Raw genomic sequence first — 24,299 nt, forward strand, 5'->3', positions numbered from 1 at the left:
GCCTGGTGGCTGTTATAGCCAGGGAATGACTTAAGGGTATAGTCAGTGGTGTGATGAGGTGGGAAAGATGTCCTGGACAGAGCACCCCAAGAGACTCAGAGCATTTAGCTTCTGTTCCAACAATTCCAGGGGATCTGCTCTTCCTACCTCAGTCGAGAGGCTGTCCTGACCTGGAAAACCTAGAGCTGTGACATGAAACTCTTTGATTCCCCCAAAGGATCAAGAGACGTGGGTGAGGCACTGCCCCAGAAACCCTACCTTCCTTTCACTGGCACCCAGCTGCTCGGCACACACAGGGGCCTTGTTCCGCATCCAGCCCAGGTTTTCCACTTGTACCATGCCCTCCTTCCACCTTCTTGGAACATGTTGCTGGTCTCCTGATTCCTGAAGTTACTCAGGTGTTCACTCCTGGCCATTAGCATCCTAATGAGTGTGTAGTTGTGAACTGAATTAAGAATACCACCTTGTATGTTCCATGTTCAAAAGCTAGATTTGGAGCCGGAAGTAACTTGTTCATTGTCATTGTGAGGATGCAACAGGTCTTTTTTGGCTATTCCTGTGCATTGTGTGCCTCTCTGCAAGTGATAGAGGGGCCTAGAATCAGCTCCCTTGCCAAATATCACAAGAGAGCCTCGAAATTGTTACTGTCCCTTGAAACTGCTGAAGCCATACATGTGGGTATGGAAATCCAGGCTCTTTTTTCACATTTCTCTTCCTGCTGCCCTGCCTGATACTCTTTACAGACCACACATGCCATGCCGTGTGCTCTGGCCACTGGAGAATCTCTCAGCCAGTTCCGTGTTGCTGTCACCCCCTCAGTAGGGAATGTCAGTTTTGGGTTTTTGATGCCCTGCTTTTTGCTTCGTTACCTAGTTGCTGCTCCTGTAGCTTCTCCTCTTTGATAGTTCTTGGTAAGGCTTCTTTCCACTTCCACGTTCACCCAAGAGCTGACTAATATATAAGCATTTGAATTGAGTGTGAATTTTATTTTCTCTATTCTGTGCTCTCTTAATTTACCTTTTGCTCAGAGGAAAGCAAGAGTCGCAGCTTCATGGCTTAGTTTTCTGCCTCATAAGAGGAAATGCAGTGTCAGGATTCACTTGGATGCAATTTGGTTCTCCTAATAGGAGAAAGTCCTAAAGGATCTATTCCGCTGGTCCCAACCTCAGTGATCTTAAGGAGGTGGAAACAAATGGCCTTCCAGGCTCTCCTGATGGTAAACTGACTACTGCACAGTCAGTATCTCTGAAGAGAAATTATGTGTAATGAGTCAGTTGGGTTTTTATAATACAGTGTTGCTTGGAGACACAGAAGTTAATATTTATCAGAACTGGATCCAGTGCCAAGCCTTGATCTCTAGTCATAAATGTTCTTGTCTGAGCACAAGCAGTGTTGGACTCTTCTCTTTGCCATGGGATCTCTTATAGATGAGATCCTAACAGTTAGGGACATGTGGGCACATTCAGGCTGAGTCATGGTGTCAGATTTGCTACAAGTGGAAATAAAGGAACCTAATACTGCCCAGGTCAGGGGAGGGGTGGGATTTGGCAGCCAGTGGAAAGTGTGGCAGATAGGCTAGTTTGGCAGATGATCCTGTCTTGGGTTCAGCGAAGCTGCCCTTGTCTCTGAGTGCCCACCCTGACTGTGAACAACAGCAGGAAGATGGTGAGTGTGTGTGTACAGAGCTAGGAAGGAGCATGACCTCTGCTGAAGGTGCTTCTCTGCCACCATCATCAACAGTAAAAGGTGAATCTTGCAGACACCGAAACTTGTTGGTTGTACCTTAATGTTGTGCTCTGTTTCCTTAGGTTCCCATTGGCCCTACGCTAATTTCAGAGCTTTTTTTAGTTGAAGTGTAGTTGATTTACAATATCGTGTTTCAGGTGCCCAGCATAGCGATTCAGTACTTTTGCAGTTTATACACCATTTGAGGTTATTACACGATAATGGGTATAATGCCTGGTATACCCTTGTTGCTTATCTATTTTATATATATAGTCTGTGTCTGTTATTTTCATACCCCTAACTTCAGAGCTTCCTCACCTGACAGTGTAAACATCAGATGTCTGTTCGGTGAATAAACGGCCCCTTTCCCGTTATGCCTCACCAGCTTTCTGTCAGAACCACCTCCAGGCTCTCCTCTTGTGGTTTATTCTTCACTTTGGCCCGTAGCATTATAAACCCTGAAAGCTGTTCTCAAACCATCAATGGCCTTTGCCGTGCCCTGCCACCTCCCTTTCAGCCCTTTGGACACACTGCCCACCCTTGCCTGCCTGTCTCCGTACATTTGATCCTACCATTTTTGCCTGCACTGCCCACTCCCTCTACCTCAAATGGTTGCAGTCCTGCCTGTCCTTTGGTGGTGATTGAAATGCAGACTCTCACACACAAAGCTCTGCCAGATCTCCCTCCTTCCTGCCCAAGCTGGAGGGCATCTTCTTCTTATTGACTCTCATAGCATTTTATATCTCAGCTACATGTGAACTGGCTTCTGTGTGTGTCTTATCTTCTATCATATCTAAGCTTATTTTGGTGTAAAGACAGTGTCCTGTATCTTTGCATCCCCGCCACACGTATGTACTTAGTACATGTTGGTTGAATTAATTCAAGTCAGGTTAACCTCAGGTCTTCTCTAATGGGGAGACTATTTAATCATGTGTCTTTTTTACGTGTCTGCTACCTTCCAGGGACTAAATGTACGTTGTCTATTTAGCAAGCAGACTTCCCATCTCCTGTTCTACTGTTCTGGGGATAATAGTCAAGCTATTGTGGAATGTTATAAAGGCAGAGATATGAGAATAAAAGGAAAAAAGAATGATGCCATATGTGTTAGGTTGGGTCCTTGGAGAAACAGAAGGCAAGATTTGATTAGAAACACAAGAGAGGACTTCCCTGGTGGCACAGTGGTTAAGGATCCGCCTACCAGTACAGGGGACACGGGTTTGAGACCTGCTCCGGGAAGATCCCACATGCCGCGGAGCAGCAAAGCCCGTGCGCCACAACTACCGAGCCTGCGCTCTAGAGCCCGCGAGCCACAACTACTGAGCCCAGTGAGCCACAACTACTGAAGCCCGTGCAGCTAGAGCCCGTGCTCCATAACAGAGACAAGCCACCGCAATGAGAAGCACGTGCACTGCAACAAAGAGTAGCCCCCACTCGCCTCAACTAAAGAAAGCCCACGCGCTGCAACGAAGACCAAGCACAACCAAAAATAAATTAAAAAAAAAAAAAAGAAACACAAGAGATTTATTGGAGGAAACACCTGCAAGGGAAAGTGAGGCAGAGGGGCAGGAGCTGGATGTGAGTGGGAGCCGCGTCAGGTCCCTGGGAAGAGGGAGGACTTGGTTCGGAGAAGTCCTGCACTGCAGGGTGGTGCCAGGGACGTTTCAGCAAAGCCACTGGGGAGCCACAGTTACCTGTCACAGGGGCCCCTGCTCTGTCCCTGCCCTGCTCCGCCACTGACTGTGGACAGCCGTGGGACCCTCGACCTCTGCATGGAGGGAACTGTGCTCCCTGCATCTGGAGAAGCACGTGTTCACGGCTGCCACTCCACAGAATCAGCCAAGCTAAGGTCCAGGGCTCCTTGTGGCGGGCAGGTCCTCCAACCAGTAAGGCAAAGTCCGGGCCTGCGCAAAGCCCCCTGCCCCCTCTCCATCTGCAGTTTGAATACTTGTGCCCTTGCTTTGCTGCCGTCTCCAGGTGCAGCGGCCTCCTCACCACCTTCAGTAACTGCTCCCCGTCCTTCAGAGCCTTGTCTCTCCTGAAACGCCTTCCTCACACCCCTGAACGGGCCTGCGAGCTCCTCTGCGCTCACCTCAGTCTTGTGTCTGGCTGCCCACTAGGCTGTGAGCATCTCAGAAGCCAAGAATAACTTGTACTCTTTAGATCCCAGTGCCTCCTATAGTAGATACCAAGTCATATGTACATTTGCGCTTCAAATTGTTGTTCTGGCAGTCGAGGTGGACTTGCAGTGATCCCTCCAGCCCAGGTGGTGGCCCCTGGCTTGGTCGACAGTCCACAGTGGCCCTGGGACAGGCTCTTCCTGGGGACTGTGACGTGAGTGGCCCTTGAGGCTCCTTCTTACGTTTTCCTCACTCCATGTCAGAAGAGCCAAGAATTGTGCCAGCAGTGACATTTTATTGGGCTTCTTTAAATGATTGTTTCCTCGCTGTCCTCTCTCCTCTCTCTTCAGCCCCAAGACAGACAGACTGCCCAAGTTCTGGCTAACTCACGCTCTCCTGGGTGGGGGGGGGGGGGGGGGCCCTCTGTTTTCTTGGCTTGTTGCGATCCCCTATTCACGCATCCATCTACCTGCAGCAGTGCTCTGGGCCTCTCTGTGCTGCCACCTGTACGCAGGGACAAGGGCTGTGCCGGTGATTCTCCTTAATCAGCAGCACTGAGCATATGTGTTCCAGGTTTAAGTTTGGGAAGCCTGCCTGGAGAGTGGTCAGTCTGGGTTTTGGGAACTTACTGTGAATATGGTGAGCTGCCAGGGGGCTAAATCTTAGACTGAGTCCAAAAGTTGCCAAGAGTTACTAGAAAAGGCCTTGACATTTAAAGGCCATGCATCTTTAAATTCTTTACCTGGGGTTTATTTCAAGGTGGGAGACCTCAGAGGGACAAAGCTGCTAACAAGGGCAAGGTGGGAAGGAACCTGTACCTCTGATGATCTGGGGTTTCTTTCCCTTTTACCCTCATCCTCATCTCCATTGGAAGCAGACCTGCAAGAAAAATTAGAACAGTGTAGAAATGGTCGAAATACGTATTCACCCATCCTCACCAAGATTTTCCAAAACACTCCTAGCTTCAGATATTCCATCCTGTTGCCCACATATCCCTGTAAATCTCTCAGATGTCCTGGAAACTCCAACTTCTGTATAAACTCCATGGCCCTCTTGTATGGAGAATCAGCATAAAAATCCATGGTTATACTGTGTGTCTTCATTTGGTCTTTATGACATGAACTCACCTGGTGATTAACAAGGAAAGCCTGAAACTTGGGGAGGGAGACTGGGCTGTTGAGGTGATGGTGCTGTGCAAGAGAACAAGATCTTCCGTTTCCTGAGAAATGATGAGTTCGGTGTGGAAGCTAAGACTTGCAAAAGCAGGAGGCTCTTGTGTTTGAACCCAGGTTCAGTAGAAACCCGCAGAGTAGAATTAGATTCAGCAAGTCGCTCTGCTGTTCCATGGAGAACAGACTTGGGGGGGCCTTGGCCCTCCCCGCCAGGCTTGGCCTTCAGGCCCCAGGAAGAGCAGCCCACCGCTCATCCCAGAGCCTGTCCCCTGGGGGCTCTGGCCAGTCTGGACAGGAGGCTTTGCTGTCGCGGCAGGGCTCCCTTGTGCTCCTCTACGCAAGCCATGGCTCAGGGTGGACGGCGCTGAAGTGATTGCTCTGCTGTACGTTGGGGGCTGAGGGTTTCATGATTTTAAAAGCAGGAGTTTCTTTTTAACTGCAGAGAATCTCTTTTTATCTTGTGATCAGATAGTGAGGCACTTGGGGTCTTCCTGCTTCTGCTGACTCCCTGTATTTACTGGACTTTTTGCTTTTACATTGCAGGTAAACTAAAAGATCTTGGGAACTTGGTTCTTCGGCCTTTTGGACTCTCCACAGAGAATTTCCAGATCAAACAGGATTCCTCTACTGGCTCCTACTCCATCAATTTTGTTCAAAATCCAGATAATAACAGATAACAAAGATAACAATGGCTTTTAAAGCTGGCTTGGAAATTGTATGCTGCCTGTGTTAGCGAGGGGAAAGGCCCTGCCAGTGTTTAACGTTTAACAGCATCTTATCTCAAAGACAGCCTGTCTAGTAGAGGCCAGTGCTCCCTTCTCCCCCTTGTTTTATGATCAGGGTGAAACGCAGTTCCTGATGTAATGAGCCTAATTTGATTTCCATTTTAAGGTGGTGTCTGTGCAGCTGTTGCCTTGGTTCTGGCTGTTCTTTGTTTTGTCCGGGAGAAAGCCTGCTTGTCAAGGCTCACCTCCCCGAGCTTCACAAAAACAAGCCCAGCTGGAGTCTCCCGGGCCGAGCAAACCTGCTGGTCGGAGACTGCCCAACCACGATCGATGGGGTCCCCACCTGCTGTTCCCTCGCCCCGATCACACGCACTGCCCAGGCTGCCCTGCGTGGGCTCCAACATCTCCTAATTTCTTCTGTGGTAATAAACGCTTTCTGTGACAGTCTGAGCTGGGTTGTGAATTTTGTCCCCATAACAACAGCTAAAGCAGTGTTGGTTTCGAGCAGTGTTACTGGATTCCACAAATCTGCCCAGACTCTTAGTTGCCACCTTGAAGATGATCTTGAAGAGCTGACCATCCTACCATGTATTAGGATTCAGAAACTCCACCTTACAAGCTGCCCCGGGCGTCTCCAGGTTTGTGCAGATAATTACAAAATCAGTGTTTTTGACCAAGTATCAATCTTAGTAATTTCAGCTTAAAATAGCTTCTTTCAGGAATGGTGGTATGTGAATCCCAGAACAAAACCATATTCTTTTAGACTCCATGAACCCAGAAGTTTCAAAGGTAGATTTTTTTTTTTTCTAGTCATCAGTGCTGGTGAAAAGCTTTTAATTGTTATGGTTTGAGTGTCAAGGGCAGTGACGTGCAGGTTTCATCTTAGAAATGAAGTAAGTACACGTATAATTCTGTAAGTGACATGCAGTAGGCATGCTCCCAGTGTTAAGAATTGTGCTGTTGTTTCGCTCTGTTCCTCAGAGCCCCTCAGCGTGTGTTGGTAGGCAGTGGAATCATATGCTGTGTCCACACTTTGTGATTTGCGAAGCCTTTATCCCAGGTTGAAATGGAATTCCTCATACACTTTGTAAGGGGAAAGGGAGAAGGAGAATGTGGTTTTTAATTTTGCTTTGCTATCTTTATGATAAATCCGGCATCTGATTTTTCCCGAAAGGTGTGTGTGAGAAATCATACAAGTTGTACAGAAAGCTTAGCTGAAAGCCGTGTGGCCCACCCAGCAGTGATGAGTGCATCCTGGGCAGCTGGTGCTGTGCACTGCTGCTCCAGTAGGAGCAGCCCTTCTCAGACCTCTTGATCTCAGGACCCCTCCACACTCGAAACAATTTAAAGAGCGCTTTGGTTTATGTGGGTTACATCTCTTCATACTTACTGTATTCGAAATTAAAACAGAAATTTCTTAAATATTAATTCCTTTAAAAACAACAAAATACATTTTATGTTAATACAAGTATTTTAGAAAAAATCTAAAAATCACATTTTAGTAAGAAGAGAGACATCGTTTTACATTTTTGCAAATCTCTTTTAACATGTGGCTTGATAGATCTGCTTACGTACTCGTTTTGTCACGATATCACGTGTCATGTAGCCTGGAAAATTCTGCATACCTGTGTACTTGTGACAGAATGAGGCAAATAACCTCTTATGAAAGGGTCTCAGGAACCCCTGGGGAGCCTTGGACCACCTTGAAAACCACTTTGTCAGATTATGACTTTTGACCTCAGTTGCTGAGACTAAGCAATGGTCAGGGCTGAGATTCCTGAAGGCTATGTGAGTCTCCAAGGAATAGGAAATAAACCTGTTTGCCTGGAAACAGCCTTTCTTAAGACAATACCATTGCTGCAGGGGGTAGAGGTTTTGCTTCTTAGGCATCCTTCCTCCTCCTCCCCACTTCCTCGCTGAAATATTAAAGGAGGCCAAACAAGGCGAATATTAAGTGCTTCTAGTGATTGGGCCAAGTAATATACCTGGAAAGGAAAGGAAGGAAACCCAAGTAGGTGTGAGTTTGCTTAAGCCAAGGGGTTTATCTATCACTGTTACTTTTGTGCTTCCAAAATCTGGAAGAAAAGATAGATTCAAACCTTTTGAAAATGTTTGTTCAAACCTACAGAAAAATCCTGAAAGGGTTGAAAAGTAGGAAGAGTGTACGTACAAGGGAGGAAGGTGGCCTGTTGCTAAGATGTATGATTTAAAATTCTGTGATGCCTTCCTCCCCTCACAAAAAAAAAAAAAAAAGGTATACCAGAATTTACTTTTAAGGTAATCACACTGTGACATCGTATATATACTTATGCCAGTGACATTGCAATGGATCAAAATAATTTTGGAATCTCCTTCTAGAATTTCCTTGAAGGCTCAAACACAGGTTTAAAAATACTATGATCTATTCCCTATCTGCCTCCATGAATAGACCAAGAGCTTCTGGAAGGTAAGGGCCATGTTTATATTCTTCATAGCACCAGCAGCTACTGCTTTACTAGAAATTTTGTAAATTGGTATTAAAGAATGTTCCACGAGAAGTGGTCTCAAAGTGAACAACCATTCTATCCAAACGTCTCTAGATTCTGTGGCCTTTATTTGGTACCTGTTTTTTTGACGCTTAAAAAGACATTCATAAAGAGTCCCTTTAAGCTGGTCGAGCACATCTTGTGCAGCCACGTAGAATGTCCTCAGATGGTGATCATTCAACCTGGCCTGTAAACATATGCCTCCTGTTTTTTTGTTTGTTTTTGTTTTTTTGGCTGCGTTGGGTCTTCATTGCTGCACGGGCTTTCTCTAGTTGCGGGGAGCGGGTGCTACTCTTCACTGTGGTGGCTTGTTGTGGAGCACGGGCTCTAGAGCACAGGCTCAGTAGTTGTGGCGCACGGACTTAGTTGCTCCACGGCATGTGGGATCTTCTCGGGCCAGGGCTTGAACCCGTGTCCCCTGCATTGGCAGGCGGATTCTTAACCACTACGCCACCAGGGAAGCCCTGCCTCCTGGTTTCTAAATTCTTATTTTTGCATCTTGTATATTTACAAGGATTTGTGTTGAGAGTTTCAGAAATCCCCAACTTTTCTAGTTTCAGGCTCCCCTCCTTCTCCCAGGTCATCTTGTGTTCTCCGTATATGTTTCCACACCGTCTCCCAGTTCTCACATGAGCAGCTTTTCCGTTCATGGGAGCCTCTGCAGAAGGCTTGCCCAGGAAATGGCACTGTCACTACAAGAAATTCACACTTGAATGGTAGTTTTTGTGTGCAGAGTGTACTGTGGATTAGTTCATTTTCCACACATCATGGTTGAATCCTAGTCTTAAAATCCAACCTCTTTTTCTAAGAACTGTGACTTTCCACACGCGTCTTCCTCCCATCACAAGCACTGCAGCTGGTTTCTCGTTCCCCTGCCCTTTAGCTCCTCGTCGCCCCCCCCCCCCCGCCCCCACCCACCCAAACGTCTCTTATTGCATTGTTGTGCTTATAGGCCTAGAGAATGTTAACACCATGCCGAGATGTGGAGGCTGGGAGTGGCCAAGCCTGCTAGCTAATGACCTGAACATTGCAGCCCGGGGCCCGCGTGTGAGCTTCAGTAAACTGACCAGACTTCACACACTGGACCTCCAGAGTTACTCAGGTACAGTCAAAGGCGTGAATGTTTGCTGAGTCCTACAACACTTTGTGTAGTTGAAGGTAGGGAACTGCTTTAGGAAATGTTGCTGGGCCTGGTGATTATTTCTGGTGCTCCTCAGGTCTCTGTGGTAGTTTCCAAGCCTATCGCACACATCTCACACAGCTCTCAAGCTAGAATCCAGACTGCTTTAGGAAGGCCAGGCACAGGGACTTTACGGAAGCGTGTTCCAGTATGATTGGACTGCCGTGGAATGGGGAGCCGGCAGCGGCTGTTAAATGTGAACCTGATTGGAAGGTGTATTTGGAAGGTTGTTCCCAAGAGCTAAATAAGCAGACCTGCAAATTCTTTTACAACTGGTTTAGCAAAACTTGGAATGTCAAAAGGGAAGGCTGTGATAGGAGACCAAGGAGGATGGGAACAGCCGTGCAAGTTAATGGCTGCTTTAATCTTGAGAAAGATCTTTAAAGGGAAGGGGCCAATAACCCTCCAGACCAGAGTGCAAATCTGAGACACGGCACAGGACAGGAGAAATCAGCGGCTTAATTAAGCGCCTGCCCTTTCCCTCTCAGCTCTCTGTGCGTTTTCGCTGTGCGAAGGGAAAGCCTGCGGCTGCCCAAGCTCAGTCTCCTTGGTGCGACTGAGCCCTGCAGCCCAGCGGTCGCCACCAGCCCACTGTTATGTCGGTGTTGCTCTCTGTTCACTTCTGCTTTTGACCCTGCCTTTTTCACCTCCCTGCCTCGTCCCTCCAGTATTCCTTAAGACGCTGTACTCTTCCTCTTCTACTCCTGTGGGTGTATGCTGTGTACTCGATACACACCCCACACCCTAGTAGAATCTCCTGGAAGCAATTTCAGTGAGATGTTTATGACTCTTTTCAGCCTGTCCCCTCTGCACTTCAGTAGTAACAAGCTTAGTCCTTCCATCACCTGGATTTCCTTTAAAAAAGGAAGTATGTGGACATTCTACCACATACTTCCAGAAGTGGCTGGAAATTCTGTTCCTTCAGGGAGCTGCACAGCTACGCAGAGAAGGGAGGTTTCCAGTCACTTTCTGTTGTCTGGAGAGTGGCCTTGAGCCCACATTAGACTAAGTCCATTAATATTGCTGAAAATGAGAAATGGACTACTTGCTACCAGCCAGTCCAAGAGGTGGGGCTAAAATAAACTGCAGAACATCAGAGTGACTGCTTAAGACCCTTCAAAGGGCAATCAAAGAAACTAATGATAAAATCAGTTTATGAAAACTAGTGAGGATGTCCTCATGTTTCAAAGTATCAAAAATTTCAATCTTCCTGGCTAAGAGCTGGTAACTGTTGAAGGGAGGGATGGGTATATGGGGTTTGTTGTACTCTACCTTTACAAATGTTTGAAATATTCTATGATAAAAATACTCCATTTCCTTCTAATTTCTCAACCCTCTGAGGGCTATAAGCTAGGAATAAGCTCCATCACACAGAAGTTAATTCAGCCAGACTAGGAATATGACTCCCTACACCGTTTCCTTTCACTCAAGGGAAAACTTTGTAAGCTCACATTTTCCCCTTAGCTAAAGCATGGCAGAGCCTGCTGCCCCACTGCCAAGGAAGCCCACAGCTAATAATCTGGCCATGATTCAGTCCCAGCTGCTAGTTCCGGCTTGCTGAAAAATACAGCCTACCCAGATGGCAACTCCTATCAGGCACTGGGACCCCTTGGCCATCAGGCATCATGACAGATGTGAAGGGAGTCAACCCAGAGGCTCCTGAGGAAGCCCTTAGTTCCAAACGTGAGGCGCTAGATCTGCAGATAGTGGAACCTCATTCTTCTTGGTGTGGTGCTTTGCTAGGCTGATGTCTGTATCGGCCACCCCACCGACTCACACCAGGCAGCTGCCCTGTGCTGCCAAGCACACAGGTGCCCTCCAGCTCCCAAACTCAGCAAGTCGGAAATCCACAAACGTGAAAGTCGTCAAGCAAACTGAAGACAGAATGAGGCCAGGGATGGGGAAGCAAGGGAATGGAGTGAGGTGGGGCGTGTTTATTGGTAAATTTCAAAGGATATAGGCTTTGGTGGACGCTATGGTCCTTGTTGTCAAGTACACTAGACTGTTTGGTAGGGACGGTCTGACTGCCCCAAAGGAGAATACGCCGTCTGCAACTTTGCCTCAGGAAGTTAACCGGGAGAAAAGGTCTGATAATTTCCTAGAGCTCTGTGACACTGACTGGATTCTGCCACTGGCTGGTTGGCATCAGACCAGGAGTTACAGCTTCAGCTTGTGCTTTTCCAGCCGCTCCCTTTCTACAGGCGTTAAAGCAAGGTGCGTTTAAACATGTGAATCACCCCCATCACCATCTTGTAAAGTTGCTTTGTGTCTCACTGAAGCCCCTGGCTGTGCCTTCCTAGGGCAGTGACACATCAGGCTCCCCTTTACCTCAGGGCCCTTCCCATTTTGGAATTCGCTCACCTCCTTTAGATCACAGGTTTGAGCGGTCTGCTCAGTGTCCAAAGGAGTCAGGCACTGAGCGCAGACAGAGTTCAGAAACATAAGATTATAGAATATTTCACTCGGGGAAGAAGGTTCCCTGATGTTGCCCATGTTTTTGGCCTTGGCTGAGTAGGAACTAAAGAGCTAGTTGAGTGAGACACTTATTTTCCATACCCCATTTTAGCCAGTGTGGCCACTAAGTGATTCTTCTGTTGGTAAGGTAACTGATAGAACTAAGATTAGAGTCCATGTCTCTACCTTAGACTAAATAAAGCAAGTTATTCAGATAAAAGCGTCATCATAATATCACCCACTCTCTTTCCCTCCTTTATGTTAGAAAGTTGCTTCTACAAATGGGCTTCAGGAGGGAATGAAGAAAGGTCTAACCCTAGAAGTATTAACTCTCCAGGTCAGTGACCTAGCACTGGGTTTGGCCAGCTCTTTCTTTCTCGGGCACAGGATGCCTTAGTCGTATTCTCTTTCATCCCAGGGTCATCGCCTTCTTGATATCAAAGGAGTTAGGCCGTGAAATTTTTTTGTGAGTAAGCAAAGATTTGGCAGGATGCTCATCACTAGAAGAAAGTATGCTTAAAAAACACATAGTATGCTCTATTCAAAGCTCTGAGGGAAGACTCATTACTTGAAAGAGTAGAGACGAGCTGTCAGGTATAAAAGCAAGAAAACGGCTAACTTTTACGTGCAGTGACACGCCCAGCGTGTGCAGGGAGACACTGGTACAGCCTTAACGTGGTTTGAGGGCATGGATCTGAATTATGCTGTTATCTGAAGACAGCACCCAAAGTTGCCATCTGTGGCTTTTGTTACTCATTCCCTCTATCTTGTAGGAGTTGTATCTATAAATATACTGACATGTATACAAGATGGTTAGGAATGGTATTGCAGGGGGTCTCTTCTAAGGCCTTCCCAGATAATATGCACATGACTTGTTTACCTTCCCTGGTTCTCTCGTTCCATTTTCATTTGTGGGAAACATGAGGGGAAAAAAAAGATATTAACGGAGCCAGATTTCAGTGGCCTCCTTCTTATGCTCATTTAGATAAACTGAAATGGGAGAATGTTTGTGATTAAAGACTCCATGATACTCTGGAATAACAGGCAGCCTTCTAAAGGATAGCTTTACCCAAATGGGGAAAGAAAAAAAACCAAAAACGTACACTGACTGAAGTTTCTGGGTCAGCCCTAAAAAATCTCAACTGTCTGGTAGGTATCAAGAGGCTAATTTTTCCTGACAACTGAGTGTTTCTGGTCAAACACTTGACCTAACGTTGGATGTACTGGGCTTTTAAAGAAGTAACCATTTATCCATAAGGGCAAGGCTACTTAAAATTAGGACAAGCCCAGCAGTAGATGTTTGTTTAATTACATCCAACTCTGAGTAATGGGTTATTCGTTTCCATCAGAAAAGAAAACAGTAATGTTGGTGCACAGGTTCCTAATTAAACTATTCTCCTTTCCTCTATCCTCTATCCTCATAAAGACATCCCATTGAATCTCCCAGTGATTAAAAACTACAGGTTGTTCTCCTAAGGAAGCAGTGCTAGTTTAAACAGCTCCCTCAAGGACAAGTGGTTGAATTTTAACAATTTAAAAAATAACCTTTAAAACCTAACTAACTCCTAAAAAGTAAATGAATAGTTTTTAAATAACTAAATTTTAAAAAAAATCAAGACTTTATTGGATAAATGTTGTACAACATTCTTTAACATTTAGGTCTCAGCATAGTTTAGATGAGAAACAATTTGTCATTCAGGTCTACAAAATGAAATAGGCTTGTGAAGATTTGAAATACAGACAAAGGAAGCATGAAGCAAAGCTTAAATATTAAGCAACTAAAGCAGTGAAAGTGAAACAGCAACATGGTATGTCTAGATTTTAAATACAACCAAGTTTCATTTTTTAAAAAAATGAAAATCTGGTTTATAACAAACACCACTGAGAATTGTCTTAAAAAATATTTAGATACTTAAAACCCGATCTCTCCCAGTTCTTTTGCCTTTATATTACTTCTTGGTCATTTCCATCACTCTGCAATTAGAATTTTTGATTACACAAAATCTGCTATGACCTGGGAGTTATCTTATTCTTGAAGTGAGCCTGAAAGGTACTGCTGGGTTACATATCTGAAAGAACAAGAGGGACCCGAGCCTAAGCTCTGGGGCCAGAGAGCAGGGCGCCACTGAAGTGTGCATCATCTTTAGAACGCCCTGCTGCTACAGTTCCTGAGCTGACTTTTTCAGACTTGATCAAATGTGTAATGACTTCATGATCAATGATTTTCCGTAAAGACAATTTCAGAATGCAGTCTAGACTTTTAGTTACTTACAGTGTAATTAGGATTTGCATTAACTGGCTAGAAGCAAGACTGCCTACCTTTTCTTGAGTTGTAAAACAAATCCTAGCCAGGTATAGTAAATATTCTAAAACTCACCCAGAACTTTTTGTTACTCTTGAGTGTGGGGTTAATAAGTAATTCCAAACCTATACTGTAAGATTATGCAAAGCTTGAACACTTGAGCCAAATGCTCAAGTTATGTTGCTTCAAATGCATTTTCTATTTTTCTCCTTTTTTTGTATTAAGTAATCAATATGGATTATCTTTCTGGTTTAAAAAATAAATCAGTATTGCCACTAAAAAACTTCAGGTTTATTATTAAAAGTACGGCACCATCAAATATAAAATGCCTTAAAAATGTAGTACCAACAGGTCCATCTGGTTTTCTCATTAATGTTTTCTCCATTCGTTAAAAAAGAAAAATTAAGGTTTTTCATAATATGTATTTTTCATAGACAAGAAGAACATTACAGTCTCCATTAATAAGAATTCATACTTTATGCATGAAAAGTTCACCATCTTTATGCGTCTGTTCCTGCTGCTTGTTCCCCAGGGTCAAGTCCCATCTGACACCTGTGAGGATTTCTTGCACTTAGAAAGAGAGGCTCTCTGTGGAGAGAGGTCAACATCAAAATTCAGATATTATCACCTTTTCTGAACTAGTTCAGAAATCAGTAAGGATAGGGAGAATAGTACAAGCCTTTCCAGCTCAGCAGAATTAAGAACTGGCTCTTAGAGTACATTTTCACTCCAAGATCAACACTAGCCTGATCCACTTTGAGTCAGAATCTGAAAGGTAAGAATGTAGTTATGAAAGTGTGCACAAAATATTAAATACTGGTGGCAAATAAATACATCTTAATATGTTCTAACAAGCAAATGTATATTTAAGATAATATAGCCCTGCTTTACTAAAGATCCAAGTTTTCTTAGTGGGTTGGGGACACTTGGCCATCCTTTTAGTAGTATGTGTTTGTTAGATAATCTTTTCTGTTTCCACTGGCATCCTGAAGGAAACATTGGCCTCGGCATTTGTGACTATTGCTGTTTCATTAGAAGAGCCATTTTAGTAATACCTTTGTTCATATCTGAGCTGATTAAACCTTGGAGAAAGCACAAAGTTTTAATATGAAAAATAATTCAGCATTTCTGTCACCATCTCATGCCTTTCAGGCTGTCCAAACTGTACTGAGAAGAACTTCATGTTCAAAAGAAGGTACTGTCAGTGATTCTTCACACATAAAATTCAAGAGAGTTCTTTGCGTATTTCACATCACTTTTCTCCTCATCTCATGCATAATTTATTGCAATAGTTTTTTTATAAAATATTCCCCTAATACCTTCGGTTTAATATAGCACAATTTGCAAGTGCCCCTTTATAGACTGTTGGTTTTAACCACTGCCTGCATATTTACTTCTTAGTGCAGCTTTAAAAATCCGAGTCTCCAATTTCATTCAGTCCTGATGCTCTGGTGTTCTCTGTCATTGTGGTACAGGTCCATGAAACCAGCAGCCTGCTAATGTCTTTGTGCTGAAATACAGTAAAGAAAAGGAAGAAAATGTAGTTAAGCACAAGTAATTATATAAGAAAAATGATGTCCTTGTTTAAATTAAGCCCTATACAGACTGTGGGATCACACCTGATTTTTTACTTTAAATCAGTTAAACCTGACCAGCGTAGGTTTTTTGAGAAAACAACTTACTGCCACTGTAAACCAGCAGAAGCATTCATGTTCTTTCTGAAGTGTATCTGGCCAAATTCCAACACAAATAAAATGGTTTTCACCTTCACGTAATCAATCTGCACTTGAGTGTATTTTTGTAAATACTTATTTATGAATATTTGCCTAATAAAGGGAATTTTAGCTTTGTTCTTTATGCTGCCGTTTCACAAGTAACAATATAAAAGTTTGCAAGTCAGCTTCGCCGCTGTGGACTATGAAACGCCAGCAGCCTTCCTCTAGCACAGGCTTAAGAAGCAAATTTATATACAAAACCAGACTATGGAAAAATCAGCTGCAGGTGACACTGTCTACATATGTGCAAGAGCACAACAGAGGGGGGTGGAGGGTGCCTCCCCAGAGGTAGACACACACAGCACATCAGAAGGCATCAAGAGCACCATTTTGCTACTGGAAGAGAACTTAGGTACACTGGTTCCATTGACCAGTGTCCCTTGTTACAACAGCAAACCAAGTTACCAGCAGAGGCACTCTGCACCATACCTCCAACAAAAAGCCGGGCTCTGAGCAGAACATTTATAAAGGGCAAGGCTTATAAAAATTACTGCTAAGTAGCATGACCAGAATGCCCAACATTACCGACCTCCCTTTGATATCAAGAATTAGTAGAATCCCACTGAAACGCTCTACAATCCCTGGTTATGCCTCTCAAACCTGTGAGCCTAAGTACCAATAAGAGTTTGAATTCTATAAGAGGTGATCCGTGGAAAGAATAATGATTACTTTTGGTCAAATGTATTTTTAAACCAAAGATATGGTATCTTCAGTGGAATAATAACAGACAAAACAAAAATGCAAAAAGGAAAAAAGAAAAACCACCCCCATCCTTCCCAATATTTGACTATGAAACACTTCAAAGTAGATGTATTTCTCATTCTTTGATAGAACTCTTGATCTTATGTTAACTTTCCAGGGCTGCCATATTTCATTCACTTATTGGATCAAGGCCTATAAAATAAATTTCACAGGGCATTCTATCACATTTCTTCTCAAGCAATGAAAAATTGCTTCTAGCCATAAATACCGCACACATCAAAACAGCAGTCCCTGCTTATTACTAAAGCAACAGAATCATTAACATGGTTTTAAAATTTGACACTAAGCTAAGAAAAGTTTTTATTTTCTAAAAGTAAGATATTATACTAATATGATCATAATACTAATAAATTTATAGACTCATGGAAATTTGCAAGTAAATATCCCCATTTTATAAACTGAAAGAGAAGAAAAGGTAAACAGCCAGTTCCATGTACAACTCCATTTCCTTCTGCTTATGACTCTCAATATTTGGCTTCAACCTTAGTGAGGCCTATTCCAGTTGGCAGGAAAGCCAAAGATCGAAGCAGATCTTACTACTACTCCTGTGGGAGGTGCAGAAAATTGAAAATGCTGTTCCCTCAAGGGGTCACCAGGTAGCTGCAACTTCTATACAGCTAAGAGTCCAAAATACCCCAGCCTTAATCTCTGATCCAAAATGTGCCATTCTGACCCAGTTTGCAAATTATAGCTCATACACAATGATACAGTCCAATTACAGCTCTTCACTAGCTTCAAACACCAGAGTTAAATAGCCTTAATTCAAGAAAGCAAAGAAAAGATCCTAAGTTCAAAAAGCAGCACAACAAAAATCCCTAAACCCTTCCTGCCATGTAAGAGCCCCAAATAAGGATTTTGAGCATTATCTAAGGAGGTTTTAATAAATATACCTAGATTACAACTACACCTCAGCATTATCTTTGCCACCCTCTAAGTTTTGACATGCCTTATGTAAATGACAATGGTTTTGAGGTTGATTTAATTAAGAATATATATACGTTCATATACCGATATACATATATATTCTTTATATTAAGTAATGACTATCTGAGAAGTTAAAGTGATGAGTATAAAAGTGACAAAGAAAGACTGAGAGAGTGAAAAGATAAAGAAATCCACTAGTTGACTCTCCATGGAGACTCAGTTGCTACTTGACATAATTCTGCAATCTGACACCCAACTTCTACCACCCTACGAGAAATTCCTCTGGATTTATGGAAACACTCAGGAGGCCGGCTCTACCTTTTTTTTTTTTTTTTAAACACAGCAGGTAATATTGACTGAAAGCTATTTTCACTCATGAAAACTATCACCAACATGAGGTACACCCAGCTACCAAGGTCAGTGAAAACAAAGGAAAAAGAACTAGTGCATTCTTTTACGTCTAGCCTAATCTACTTTGGGAATGGTAAGTGATGACATGAAGCCCTCTTCACTTTGTGGCAGGGCTTAACACAGACAGACCTGCCCGTTTCACTGTTAACGTCAATGCTCCCAGTCTGAATCCACAGTGGTCTGTCAGACACTGTAAGGGAGCAGCAGCACTCGTCACTGTCTGATGTAATAGCTGCCATTTGTTGAGACCTATGGTAGAAAAAACCAAGTTAACAAAAATAGAGCATTTGAGTTCTTTTTCACCCATTTTACCAAAAATAAAAATTTAAAAATAAGACCAAAATGCAGGTGAATTTTTATAATGAATTTATTCTAGATAACTTGCTGGCTTCACACAACGTGAAGCTCTGGTACTAAAGGAAAAGACTTGAGGTGTGTACACACCAGTCTTGTCCAGGAGAGGGCACTCTCCAGCCCAAGTCAGTTGAGCTGCAAAATGCCTTAAGGCTCATGAAGATGTTGCCCTCCAATGCTAACTCACAATTTAATGCTCCTGACAAAAAATTTTTACTGGCCTAACGCTAGCCTAGTGATGGAGTAGTCCTGACCTTCTCAGTATTCAATAAGGGCCAAAGTTGTCATCCCTATCTGTATCATATCATTAATGAGCTCAGAGACACCATTTTGAAGAATCACCAAAACTGCCTGAATCCCTCCCCTTTCTCCTTAATGCCAATGACACCTGTGCATACTATTCAGCACCTGAACTTAGTGAGGTAACACCTACTTGAAATAAGTTTGACAAGGTAAGCTTTCTCTTAGGCTTTCAGAACAGAGTCTTCAAATACTAAGCAAATGAAGGATTACTATTTTAAGCCTTATTTTTTATTAACCTATTTGCTTGTTTCCTTACTTTCCCTACTTTAAGTACAGTATAAATAAGAAAAATCTCATCTATCATATCAGTGTAGGCAACTCTGGGATCACTGATTTAGATAATGTCCAGTCCCTGTAATATTTTTTTAATGCTGAATCAGAAGCAGTAGCTAATCAAAACCTTTAAAAAAAAAAGGCTTTTCTGACACTGAAAAGGAGAAACTTTATACACCTGATCTATAAAGAAACATGATTACTTCTGAATTTTAACTCAGAGGAGAACAATTTTCTTAAATGTGGTTTAATAATGAGGTTATTTACCCTTTTGTTCATGGGAAAACTTAAATATACTATTAGCTACAATCCAACAGCAGTCACACAAGGAAAACAGAAATATGAACGCACAAAGAATTTATCTTTTGAACCTCTCCCTCCATGGGTAAAACTTAGGTTTCAACAATCATCCTAAAGAATCTCCTTCTCACTTCTAGGCAAGAGGAGAGTCAAATCAAAGAATGATCTTATTTCTGTGCATTTACCCCTCCAGCGCCCAGAAATGCTGTGTAAAATAGTAACATGCAAGACCCCAGTCCACAGATCCTGGCCCATGAGTCTTTTGTGCTAATGTTTAAGATGAGTATCCCCTCAATGCTTTTTAGGGTCTCAAGGTTTTTCTTTAGAAACTGACCACACTTGCAGGACCCATGAGGAAATGCCAGAAAGCCCCAGCAGTGAGGCAGTAAATGGAAGGAGACCCTCATGAAAGGCAGTGATTTCATTGGAAATTACTTGTTTTGTCCTTTAAGAGAAAGCTTACATTCAACAATGGCAACTACTCCTGGGAGGCAGCAGAGATATAAAGGGGCAAATCAGAACACGGTAAGAACCTTCAGTCTCCTTTGTAGAGTGCATGAAAGAAGGAAGTAGAGGTCACACTCTTAGAGCAAAGCCCAGAATTAAAAACTAAAGAATTAAGATTACTATCTTCCTGAACATTCAATATAAATTTTCTCTTAATACAATGTAGCGTGATGCAACATGAACAACCAGGGAAAGAATAGATAGTGCCTCATTTTACAATAGACATTCTGGTTTTCCACCCTAATGCTATTTTTCTAACCAGTTATTTAATTAGGGTTTTAGACAAACTGCACATAGTTCTTCCCAGCATACCAGGACAAACACCAAGATGTGCCACTCCCAGCCGGATTCCCTGCTAAAAACTAAACGGTGAGGGGAAATCACAGGTTTGTAATCAACAGCATCTCAAACAGGAGCCATGGGTAGAAATGACTACCCTCTGGAAAATATGGCCACGACGCACACAGATCAAGGCCTTGGAATGTGAGGTATTTCCCTCCTAGAAATGGGAAACAATCTAATCATACCAGTGGCAATAAAAGGGGATGTTCAAATTAATGTCCACTTTTTCACCATTTGGCAAGATATTAAAATAAAAACACCAGGGTTCCAGGAAAACACAGTATCTGTACAAAAAAGCTTATTTACACTACTTAAAAGCTGACAAGTACAGCTCTGTGGTTCTAATACCTTTGGAAAGTCCTCCTAAGAGGACCTCTACTCCACTGAGCCCCACCAGCTCAGATACTTCTCATGCCTTTGAAAGGGTCTGGGGTGTGCTGGGCTTCTCAGATGGTTACTGATCATTAGTATGTAAGTGTCTGAATCATAATTCCTTTTCCTCATTCAAGAGTTGAAATGTCAGTGGACTTCTCCCCTCACCATATTCCCCATGACCTCCAACCCAGTTGCCCTCCACATATGCCTGTTGGGACTAGTCAGACCATGCCTACTGCTAGATATCTGTGGATGATCAGCATACTATGATTATTGGAATTTTCAGATAAGAATAACATCGCTGTAACATTTTTTAAATTTATACTGTGTGTATGTTGAAGAAAGATACTATCAAAAGCTACCAGAATGAAATTTCTATGCCACATACAGAGAGCGCTAGTTGTGGTAATGACAGCAAGTATATACGTAAGTCTTGTGCCAGGCACTTTATTGCTTTAAACATTTAAATTCTCACAATTACCTTTTGAAGAGATACTACTTCTCTCCCCCATCTCACAGATCATGACACTGAGGTAACCTGCCTAGGATCACACAGCTTGTAAGTGGCAGATCCAAGTCAGGCTTTGCCTAGGAAATCTAGCTCAAGAGCCTGTACTTTCAACCATGTGCCTGAAAAGTGAAAAAAAAATGATCCTTTGCTCAATAAAAAGACTGATACCGAGCACTATTAGTGCAAAAATGTTAACGGACACTCCAACTCACCTGCATCACTGGCAAGTTACATTCTCATAAGTATTTCTATCATTTACACTGAACAGGATGATCCTCTCACAGTTCTATTAAAAAAAAAAAGTCTCCCCAGGCAAGCCAAAAAAAACCCTATTATACTTTACCTGGGGGGAAAAATGTATTCCTTCCAGGACTTTTCAGTAGCTTTTAAGAGAATCTTTGTGCTGCAGAAAACTGAGTGAGGGATACTGAGGGTTACAAAATTATCTTAAATATTTAAAAAACAAGCTCTTGCTAAAACTTGATATGTGTTAAAATTACAAGTTTTTTAGTTTACATGAAAAGGAAAAAGTGTGATTATAACACAGCCTTAACACTTCGGCTATGGGGTATCTGGTATTCCTTCTAGATAACCACACTGGATAGAAAAAATAATAAGGAGGTTTCTGGCACTAAGACTTCTAAGGCAACAAAAGGTTAACTGTCACATTCTTATGATACAAGGAAAATTCCATATTTAAATAATGGCTGTTTTCAACTTATTTTTAACGAGATCTTACAAATATCAGGAATTTAAAGAAGAAATATTTCATGCACTTTTAAACCAACTTTTAAAACAAGTAATTTTAGAACTGACCAGTTTTCAACATCAAAGTTTTATGAAATTGTTTTACAAACCAAAGTGTCTAACGGAAGAAGGCCCACAGCTTAGACCATATACTACAGCCATGTAATTTATTCAGCTGAAAATGAGAATCTGACTCAGAAATTCACTATTATGATAAATCCTGGTAACTTTTGAGTCTATTTTCTTCATTTCCTTTACATATGCCCACAACCAATCTTTAATTTATGCTAACATAGGAATCTATAAGAAAAAATTCAAGTTTGGCAATTAGTTTTTTCAGAGATTAATTAGATACATTAAAATTTGATTCTATCCAAGATGGATTTTAAGGCATGATATAAAAATTCAGTATTTCCTACCAAAGTGTAGTATACAAGATGATCTTAGAATTTTAACAGAATTATCTACATGTCAAGGCATATTTGTTTTCCATTGGTAGTACTGACATAAAAAGTGGAAAAACGGTACACATGAAAATATGGTAAAGAGTGTGATGGTATGTAAATAATTAAAGTTTTGGAAACTAATTTAATTAACTCCATTACTAAAATCATTTAAATGGTTTCCATATTCACAAAATTGTTTTTGTCATTAGGAGGTGATGGTTTTAACCTAAAACGTACTGTTAAAGAGTATTTAATAGGTAAATGCAGTCATACTAATTGACCTAAAAATTTTACCAAGAGGTAGGGATAGTTGTTAAAAATGGGGGCACCATTAGCCCTGTGCAGGACTGCAGGTTGATTAGGAAGGAATGCTGGAAGCCAGGCTGCCAGAACAATACCATCCAAACTTAAAAGATTTCTATCAAAAAACAAATTACGGATGGATGGTAGTGATGACTATACAACAACATGGATGTACTTAGTGCCACAGAACTGTACTTATGGTAAAAATGGTAAACTGTATGTTAGGTATATTTAATCATTTTTTAAATACCAAAAAAAAAACCCCAGCAAATTACAATTCTCTATTAATATGAAGGGAAAAAATGATTTCCACCTAAAGTCCCAAAGAAAGTAAACTGGAAAAAAACCCTGTTTGAGTCTATAAAGGTTAAATCTCTTGAGTGAAGAATAAACAAATGAGTTGAGCTGTTTCTCCTCTGATCTCAGTATCAACTATCCATGGTAAAAACACCAAGATATCCTAGAAAACTAAAAATATATAGATCACCTATATGACTTAAACTACTGAAGCTTTCATTTTTTTAATTTCTATTCACTCTTTGTTGAATGGAGTACAGTAAATGTACACAAACTGTAAATACAGAATATTAAGAGCCTAGTAACTAAGTCAGAACCAGGTAAAGGTAATTAAGGCAGCTTAGCTGTTTTATCTCTCCTGGCTATTGGCAAGGCACCAGCCTCCTGTTCTATTTCTGAATTCCCTCTATCAGGCATTTTAATTGTTTTAATAGCAACCATATTAATACAATTCCAAAGCAAACACTAAATTTGTCCCAACTTAGAAACAGGGTCTTCAGAATTCTCTCTGGCAAATTCCCTGTTGGAGGCCATCACCGGATACAGATCAAAACACTGTCCTGAATTTAAACATTATCAACTTCTCTAGACATTTGCCAATCTCTTCTCTGCTACGACTACTACCAAATGTGAACCAGTGCAGCACAAGCTATAGAAAAAATTCACAACTTAAAAGGAAAAATCTAATTTTAGATCCAAATTATAGGTTTCTTAAGGTATTTCCAATTCTCAATTGTTATTTTATATTAAAGAATGTGTATGTATATAAAAGAATTTAAATGTGTATCTTCAACATAACCAATAGTAAGTACAACCTGCTCAAATAGGGGTGCAACTCTATTTTTTAAATTAGAAATTCAGACCCGCTAATGAAGATATTCATTTAGCTGATTTTAGTAAGTTCCATATCCTTTGTCCACAGTTCATCTTCATATCTATATTCCTGTCTGTTGTCTTTGCTACTTAGTACCAATCTAAAATTACTATTTATAGATTTTCCCCATGAAAACCAAGTAGGGACACACCATCTAGTCCTGTAAATAGGCTTCAGACTAGCGAATTCTACTTTCTTGGTCTCACTGATATCTCAGGTCTCTGGTTCCACATCTATAGAGTCCCTTCCAAACTTACAGAAGAGACCTCTTCTGGTCTATAAATTCTAGAAAACTGAAAGACAAAAACACTCTGATGCTTTACATTTCCAAAGATCTCTAGAAATAAAGACATCTTTAGCTTTCACAGCTCTTACTTCCCTTAGTTTCTCCCCCTTGCTAATCCTATTCTAACCACTTTTCTTAGACCACTAGAGATCTGGCCTAAGCCTCGTTTTCTCTCTGCAAGGAGGAAAACAAATACCCATTTGGTTGTCTCCATATAAAGAGTTCAGTGTCTCCTTTTTTGTTGTTGTTAAAGAGAAATGTAAGAGAAAAATGGCTACAATTACCCAATTCAACTCTATCTCCATCTAC

General features: G+C 42.0%; 2 protein-coding genes across 6 annotated transcripts in view; one reads left to right on the forward strand and one right to left on the reverse strand.

The window, feature by feature from the left end:
* TTC1 (tetratricopeptide repeat domain 1) overlaps positions 1-6,189 on the forward strand; it is a 73,600-nt gene extending 67,411 nt beyond the window's left edge. For 3 of the 4 annotated variants that reach the window (XM_029217245.1, XM_029217246.1, XM_029217247.1), the window contains exon 9: positions 5,558-6,189. In XM_029217245.1, the coding sequence (XP_029073078.1) occupies positions 5,558-5,691 (134 nt within the window). In that variant the 3' untranslated portion in view covers positions 5,692-6,189. The remainder of the gene's footprint in view (positions 1-5,557) is intronic. The other variant, XM_029217248.1, reaches the window with a different exon arrangement.
* A 7,305-nt stretch (positions 6,190-13,494) lies between these two features.
* The window catches only part of PWWP2A (PWWP domain containing 2A), a 32,986-nt gene continuing 22,181 nt past the window's right edge, over positions 13,495-24,299 (reverse strand). Inside the window, exons 3-4 of one of the 2 annotated variants that reach the window (XM_029218370.1) lie at positions 18,202-18,321; positions 13,495-15,710 (exon numbers count right to left, since the gene is read on the reverse strand). In XM_029218370.1, coding sequence (XP_029074203.1) covers positions 15,697-15,710; positions 18,202-18,321 — 134 coding nt within the window. In that variant the 3' untranslated portion in view covers positions 13,495-15,696. The remainder of the gene's footprint in view (positions 15,711-18,201; positions 18,322-24,299) is intronic. The other variant, XM_029218372.1, reaches the window with a different exon arrangement.

Source organism: Monodon monoceros, unplaced genomic scaffold (genome assembly GCF_005190385.1).
Source record: "Monodon monoceros isolate NGI ecotype Baffin Bay Population unplaced genomic scaffold, NGI_Narwhal_1 Super_Scaffold_12, whole genome shotgun sequence".
Lineage (NCBI taxonomy): Eukaryota > Metazoa > Chordata > Mammalia > Artiodactyla > Monodontidae > Monodon > Monodon monoceros.